This window comes from Triticum urartu, chromosome 5A (genome assembly GCF_056163025.1).
Source record: "Triticum urartu cultivar PI428250 chromosome 5A, HENAU_Tu73, whole genome shotgun sequence".
Taxonomy (NCBI): Eukaryota; Viridiplantae; Streptophyta; class Magnoliopsida; order Poales; family Poaceae; genus Triticum; species Triticum urartu.
The window spans coordinates 483,492,568-483,501,038 of record NC_141877.1 but is presented as its reverse complement, the minus strand read 5'-3'; the positions used below and the strand labels follow the sequence as shown (position 1 = coordinate 483,501,038).

Genomic DNA, 8,471 nt, shown 5'->3' with positions numbered 1-8,471 from the left:
CATTTTTTTGGCTGGTATGAACCATTATTAAATGATCTAGTGGAGCATTTGTGTGTGTTTTCCTCAAAAAATTAGAGCATGCAGAATGTTTATGCTTGTATTGAAATATTTATATTTGAATTATTGTTGCGTTGTAATGTTTTTCTTTCAATTATTTCAATGTCCGGAGAAAACATTACTTCAAAAAAAGTGCACGAATAGTGGATTTTTTTGGCCCTTGGAGATGCCCTTAAGACCGACACGATGCAAGAGTTCAATGCACTTGGTGCACCTGCACAGACGTGTACTCATTTTCATACTTCGTCGTACCCTCGTGCAGCTGTAGCTTTGGTGTCCCTCGGCAACAGAGAAAACATGAGACCTCAAGGTACAAAGGGACCGGCGCAATCGCAAGCTCATAGGAAGATTCACCGTTCAACCACCTGTTTGTCCCGCGCAATTATTTAAAACTCACAAGACTAAATCATCCAAAACGTGTGTCTAGCCAAGCATTAACATTATAACATCAACAGTGTAAGTAACCATATTACTTATGCACAAGTTGGTTAAAATAAATACAAGCACAACACATTTCCTCAGCGACAATTCTGACTGAACACCATTATCATATATTCATAGACAAGTTACATTCGTTTCCATCTGAAAAAAAACATTAGCTTCAAAACTAATCAAATGATGTGTGTTTTGGCTCAGGCTTCCGGTGATGACTCGGATAATACCAATATGGCTTAGGGACCGGCCAACTGTCATCGAACAAGTTTTTAAAAGAAGTCAGAAACTGAAGAAATTGTGTGCAACAGAGTAAGCAAAAAAAAAATTGAGACATATCAGAAAGAATAGCAAAACTTATTTGAGACATGTCAGGAAGAATACCGATAATTAGGCTTCTCCGTAATTCCAGCAGCAGCAGTCCTACAATAGACCAAAAGGATGGGTTTTAACATCCAAGAACTGCAATAGCCTAACATGGTGTTCTAAACAGAGAGAATGGCTTAGCAAGTTACATATGAGAGTGGGAGAGAAATGAATGAGCCACCCCAAAAGCAGCTGTGCCTAACCCTCAGTAACTACAGCACATAATTGGACTCTTGGAAGTTGGAACCAAAGCGCTACGTTTGGCTTGAGCTTTAGCATATTCAGGTAAGAAACTAACTAATAAGCAAGTGATTCTTTACTGGTGCATAAATGTTGTAATATTTTCAAGCATGATGTCCAAAAGTTCAACGATAAACCAGCAATCAAACTGACCCCAACTCTCCCATTGTCAACTCGACAATGTTCGGTCCGAAATTCAACTAGAAACGATGAAACTGATCACCTACTTCTACAAGACTAACACATCAATACCTATGTGAATGAAAAGCACTGGAGCACTTCCATACCATACATATATTTATACATATATAGAAGGCATACCGCTCTGCATAAAAACTCCTCAATAGATTCTGAATTATGTCACTTGGTAGGTAAGGAGCTCCGTCCGAGTCATAGAAGTTCATGCCAACAAAGTTCCCATTCAAATCAAAGAGGGGACCTCCAATTCCAGCCTACAGCATAAAAATAGAGTGACAATGAACAGTGGTTACACAAGAAAAGATGATATTCATAATAACCTACAAATCTAATAAAAATGGGGACTCCAGTTCGAGCCTATAGCACAAAGACAAAGTGCCATTGAACAATGGTTACACAGAAAAAGTGATATTCACAAATGATGGTCCTTATTCTGATGCAACACATTATTTTCATCATGCAATAATATAATAGAAATCAACAGTGTATACCTTGGTAATTTTACAAGTGGAGTACTTAAGCTCTCTGCAATCAAATTTGTCTCGTTCGCCAATCACTGACCCATCTGTGGCCATCAAATTTCCAGATTTAAAGGCACGCCCAAGAGCTACTACTACCTTAGTTTGAGGTTCTTCAAAGAATAGTGCTGCATGATTTTTGCAAGAATTCGGGATGCCAACAACAGCAACATTATAGCTTAGATCATAGTGTTGTAATGTCCCTATGATATGTTGTTCCATTGGAAGACATACTTCAATCTGCAACGATGAAGTGAGACTTAAACCAACATCTGTATGAACAAGCAAAGAGTAAATAGTGTCTAGTACAAACCCTTAAGTTATCAACAATCTTGTTTTCATCACCGGAAGTTCTAACCAAACTTGCTGAAGTCAGAATTCTTGAGGTGGATTCATTGCAGTCTATAGATACACCTGTGCAAGCAAAATGTCTTTCCTTGCCTACAGTATAATTTGAATCATTAGCTAGTGATCAGGCAAAAGGTAAAAATGGAAAACAATAAACTTATGACAGTACAATCACCATTGAACGAAGCGAGTGCGACAACACTCCAAGACTTCATTGAAGCAACTTTTCTAGTGGGTTCACTCCACATGGCTATGCCAAATTCCTCTTCAAAATCACCTTCCAAATGCATGCCTCCTGGTTAAATAAACATGGCAGGCCAGTTAAATGAGTGGCAGAATAAAGCAGTTTAAGTGTGATCAAACAGGAACAGTCAGCACAACCAAGAGAGTAGAGAGAGAACTCACTGTCAGCATAAGCTGGCAAGGGATAACCATCAGATCTTAAGATATCATTTACCACCTTTGTGAACTCTAGTGTGACAAGGTGAAGCATTTCATGGTATGTATCAGTAATGATAGGGAAGATAAAAATGAATGCTGGTGCAACAAGGTGAGCAATCCATGACTATGCATTTTTCATGATAATGTATCAGTAATGATAGGCACAAGGTGAATCAATCCCTGAATATGCATCATGATTAAAAAAAAACTATAAGCATACCACTGGATGGCCAGGGATGAATAGTTGGATGCTTATGGTCATCAACAGTAAATTCTGGTGGAGGTCCATCCTCAATGAGTTCTGGTGCATCAAGATGAAGCAATTAATGACTATGTATCAGTAAAGATAACAAATTAACTTGGAATATGATAAGGTGCATCATATTAACGTAATAAGCGACTTCAGACATGTTATCTCCGCACTTGGTCATGGTTACAGTAAGATTATTCTTTCCTCAAGACTGCCTACCTCTCATTCACAAACTGAATGATGCTGCTAGTAACAGGACTTTGACCGGTGCTGTAATTTATGATATCAAGGAGTTAGCTTCTTTTTTTTTTACTTCTGTTTCGTTTATTCATATCAGTAGACAATGTAATGGGCAGCCCATGTTTTAGCTAGATCAGCAAAGCATGTATATGGTGCTGTGTGGTTTAATGAGGTCCCTGATCTTGTTCAGTACATCATCTGTAATGAACTATCTGTTCTCATTTGATGAAACACCGCCTATTACTTCAAAATAAAAAATAAACGATCACGACTTGATTCACCTTGTGGATTGGGGATAGAAGATGCAAAATATTTACGTTTCCTTTTGTCACCACTTCTCCCACTAGAGCCAGTTTGATTCAAGCTACCTATCACGAAAAAGAGATAGAACTGAAGAATACTGAGTATTTCTATGTTGGGGTAGTTCCATATAGCATGTCAATGAGTTTGCAGGCCATAAACTAACCTCGCACTCCAAATGAGAAACCTACATGTCATAATTGACAAGTAACATTAGAAAATGACGAAGAATAGTCTGTGAGTGCATAATTTAGCAGCCTTAAAGAGTGATTTTTCTTATCTCACCTACTGAAAAGGGATTAAAGGTAATGGAAAACTTTTCCATTTCATCCACACTGCAGAATGCAGTGAACTCATCATAATGCATACAGTACAAGTATGATTAAATGCTACAAGTATAAATGGCATACCATAACCCAAGATTCCTCAAACATTCAAGAATTTTATTTGTTGGTACATATCGAGTAATTTTCTGATCATGATAGTCATTCATCCCAACAATGTTCCCATCAAAATCAACAAGTGGACCACCACTTCCATCCTAGCACAACGATGAAGTGTGTACATAGGAAATTAGTAAATTTGATGCATAAAAAGACAGGTGCATAATGATTAGAAAAATAAGGGGAGAAACAAACAGCACACCATAGTAATTTTGCATGTGGAGAACATAAACCCTTCACTGTCAACTTCACTTGGACCGTCAATCGGTTCCCCACGTGTATCCATTAATTTGCCTGAGTGGAAACAATGCTTTACAGCTAATAACTGACTATGGGGCTTGACTTGCACGCTTTTACTGAGACATGCTGCACGAAGATCAGGGGAGAATCCAGTTTCAATAACAACCATACTGAAAGGCAAACTATAATGTTTTATCCACCCACCAACAACTTCGTTATTGGGAAGGCGCAATTTTATCTGTAAAGTTATGACAGATATACAGGATGATTAGCTGACCAGTATCTTAAATAAGAGCAACAAGTGCAGACACATTGACAACACAAACCTTCAGTGCAGGGGTAAGCATGCGTTCCTTATCTGATGTGCTAACCAAAGCCGACGATGTTAGAACACATGTACCACCAGATGAACTGTTTTCAAGAACTATGCCCGTGCTTCTAAAATGCATCTTGTCTCCTACAAAAGATCATTGTTGCAGTCATTGACTACCGATAATTAAATATGAACCAGGGAAACTACTGTGCATACAATAGTATAATCACCATCAAATGAAGCAAGAGAGATAATGCTTGGGGACAACTTTGTAGCAAGTTCTTGAGTGATGTTCTCCACCACAGCTTTACGCCGATCACTTAAAATGCTGGACACCTCTTTTTTTACCACTCGTTTACGATTTTTTTGCCTTCCATTTGAGCTTCTTGACATTCGCATAAATTTCAGCATCTCCCCTGCAAAAATTAGGTTCCCCACACAAAAAAGTTAGAATATCTTCTCTCTGTACTTTGAAGAATTTTGTTTAAAGTGCATGCAAGTAACCTGTAGTTTGATGGAACATTCACTCTTAGCTTATGATTTAATCAGATGAACAGTTTATCTTGCAGTTTTCAGAAACAGTGTCTCCTGATGGTAAAAGTTTAAGATACACTTACTAGTTAATGCAAAGTGAGGGCTCACATCTACTGAAGCAGATCAACAGATATGGACGTGCACCTTGGTTGTTAATTGTCACATTACAATAACAGAGAAAGAATTAGGAAGAAGGGACAAGTCACAGATTACATGTAGAGCATGGCGCTCTTCCGCCTACTACAAATGCCCACCCATCCCCCTAGAGTCCACCCGCCTCACCAACAAAGTCGATGTCATGCGCATTGTTGTCACCATTGAGGACATCTTTGCTACAGTGACCTACCAATGAACAAGGATTTTTTTTTCACAGAAGGGCTTTCAGCCAAAAAAAACCTCACTCTAGCAGGAAGAGAAGACAGAGGATTTCACATGGAAGCCCATAGTCTTGCAGCGGTTTTCAAGCGGAATGGTGGTTTATAGCCAGCGCTGAAGTGCATGGCAGCGCCGCCTGGTCACATGAACGAAGAACCAGAAGCCCAGAAGGAGGCGAGAGGAGATGGTAAGATACGACGAAATTGCGATAAGAATATGAACTCATTAGCAAGCCAAGATAATATAACACGAGAGACTGGTAGCCGGCTAATAAACTAAGCGCAAGACCGAATTAACCCACTGCAGTCAATTTCACCAAACAAATCCACCTAGAACTCATTTGCAGTTTCTGCACTGTGCTAATACAGCTGGCAATTGAGCACAGGGATTAGTCACCAGTGCCCATGCCCGCCATTACATTATAGCTGACGCCATGCCCGACACCTGCAGCGGGCACAGAACATCTTCAACGCCAGTCATCACAGGCACCGACCACCCACGGGCCAGCCGATCAACACATCCAACCAAAGCACATAGCAACAAAATAGGAAAACAACAGTAATTCTGGTGCACAGTCAAGCACAACTTTCCAGAACTCCGGTAGTAAACTACCTAATAATCAAAGAAATACAGAAACATAGTTCAAAAGGTTCAATGAAAACACCAGGAACTAGTGGCAGGAAGATACCACTGACATAGTCCAAACATGACACACAAACCAGGCACCGGCTACTAACCTACTACTCCCTCCATCCCATAATATAAGATGTTATTACAACAAATATATGAGTACATTGTTTGTAATAAGATCTTATAATCCCAATTAAAGTATTATAGGATGGAGGGAGTAGCTCTTAGTCCTTAGCATTGTACCACCAAAACCCAAATAAACTAGCACCATCTACAAATCAAGTATTTGAGATGGAGCCGCCTGGCGGCGTGCATGTCTGCTGCAAGAGAGCTGAAGAAGATGCGGACAGAGGGGTCCACAGGCGTGGCACCGTGCTCCTGTGATTGTAAAGAGTGGGTGGGTTGAGGGGTGCACAGGGAGAACTACAAAGGAAATTGAAGGGGCAGAGCGGATAAAGTGGGAAGAAATTCAGTACAAAGGAGAGGCAGGCGCCGTACAAAACACATATGGTTCACATGATGATGGCCTATCTTGCTCTCGCAAAACACACATCGGCTATCCTACTACAAATATTGTTCAAGATATCTTCGTTCTCCTCTTGAACGGGATCTGCTTGTGTTGGTGACACCCCCTTTTGTAGCACCTGGAGGTACATACACATGCAATTCAATACCTTCCTAGCATATGTATTAAAACAGAACTTAATTTTAACTTCAAGCCCAGAAAATGAAGCCTTGTGTAACATTGCTAGTGAGGTTGACTAGGTGAAAACCCAAAGAATGATTGAGTTGTGTAACAGGCAACACATAATTGCAGGAGATATTGTATGAATAAACAAGAAACCAACAATTTCTCTCGTGTGCACAGTAGCACAATCTGAGCAAAAATACAGAGAGGCTTGCAGCATGGCATAACACGAAAGGTGGAACCTGAAGATCAATCAGCTAACATGCAAAAGGGCAAAACATCACTTTAAAACGATAGTAGTTTTAAGTCTTACTATTAAAAATCAAAACACAGCAGAACAGTACGGCTATATTCCCAATCATAAACAAGATTTGGGAGTTGGGACATCTATCATGCCAACAATACCACTAGTACTAATGTGTTTAACCAATTTAGGCCAGTATAACCAAGACACAGCTCATGCTCTGTCAAATTGCATGTTACTGCTAACCTTTGGTTTCAGGTCAAGACAGTGCAGATAAAACAACTTAATACTTTTCCGTTAATATATCTTCAGTCATTCCATGTTTCATTGCGAACATGTTTAAACCAAAACATTTGCTCATCTAAAAAAACTATAGTTTGAAAACATTTGCCTCTCAATCATTATCACAAACACCTATCAAGCAAAATCCTTTCACATGTAAACTTGAACATGCACAGGAAAAATCATGCAGCAAGAACTAGTCATCATCATATTCTCACGAGTCACGACATCCAATCTACAACAAGTACTCATCAAATAGAAAAACCAGGGAAAATAATTGAACAAACAGAGGATGTAAGAGGAAGGAGAGAGGGGGGTGATGGATGAGGGAGGACGAAGGAGTGGTGGCTACCTGGTTATGGACTGGTCGCTGGCGTAGCTCCGGGCGGCGGCGTTGCTGGGCGGGAGCGGCTGCTCGACAGAGGGAGACGCTGCTGGGCTCCTATACCAGCGGCAGGGCAGCGGAGGCTTCGGCCGGCTGGGCACGCCGCGGCGGCAGTAGGGGCGTCGCGCTCGGGAGGAAGAATTTCTTCGGAAGGGCAGAAGGAAGTTTTTTTTTTGACAATTGGGCTGAAAGAAGATTTATTTTATTTTATTTTTGCGGGGAAGAAGGAGGATTTATTTGGCTGAGCGTTTCCAGTTTCTGAATTCAATCAAATTGAAAGGGTTAAGTTCAAAAGAAAAACCTGAAGGTTTGCTACCACATCACAGTACAGGCCTTGGTCTGCATCCTTGCAAGGTAACCTGTTTTTCTTTAAACACCTCCACTTGTATTAATTAATTATAACTGTTTCTACCGTTTCTCCTTTGCTTCTCTGTTCATGTACCAAGTAGCAAATTAAGGAGGCTAAAAAATGGTTTAGGATAAGTGACCATACCAAATAAGTACGTATTAATAAGAACAAAGAGTGATTTTATTTCAAAAGTTTAACCATCTAGTTGTACTCCGCACATCCACACCTTTCTCTTTCAGAGAAGGTATTTCTGACTGACCACCTTGTTGCTGTTATTGGTGCTGAACTACTTAGTTGGGGTGACATAGCTTCAGAGAACACTAAACTATATTTACATATGAGTACTGCTATAGAAAGTGCTATGCATACGACATTATATATGTCCGGTTTTTGTACTACCGTGCAGATCAAACAATCCATGCACGGCACCAAACTGCAGCAAACTACCTGATGAGCCATCGTGCAAAGAAAGATCGTTTCTGCAGTAGTTCCGTTTACATATTTACCAAGTGAGATGACATCAAGCAAATTCCTGAACTTTAAAGGTCCACTTTATGTATAATTGTTGATGCTACTGTATACATACGTATTTTTTGAA

The 8,471-nt window shown here is 40.0% G+C and overlaps 1 protein-coding gene across 2 annotated transcripts; it reads right to left on the bottom strand.

The window, feature by feature from the left end:
• Positions 1-463: 463 nt before the first annotated feature.
• LOC125509944 (uncharacterized) lies at positions 464-7,729 on the bottom strand. 2 transcript variants are annotated; one of them, XM_048675014.2, is made up of 17 exons: positions 7,492-7,729; positions 4,617-4,802; positions 4,400-4,530; positions 4,278-4,311; positions 4,036-4,199; positions 3,801-3,931; positions 3,676-3,725; positions 3,557-3,577; positions 3,372-3,458; positions 2,821-2,901; positions 2,565-2,630; positions 2,335-2,454; positions 2,125-2,252; positions 1,785-2,051; positions 1,417-1,547; positions 874-912; positions 464-743 (listed from the first exon to the last, which is right to left on the bottom strand). In XM_048675014.2, the coding sequence occupies exons 2-17, from the start codon at positions 4,795-4,797 to the stop codon at positions 665-667; spliced, it is 1,710 nt and encodes a 569-aa protein (XP_048530971.1). In that variant the 5' UTR covers positions 4,798-4,802; positions 7,492-7,729; the 3' UTR covers positions 464-664. The 2 variants fall into 2 exon arrangements, with proteins under 2 accessions (XP_048530971.1, XP_048530970.1); XM_048675013.2 differs by having other exon boundaries at positions 4,036-4,311.
• Positions 7,730-8,471: the final 742 nt, after the last annotated feature.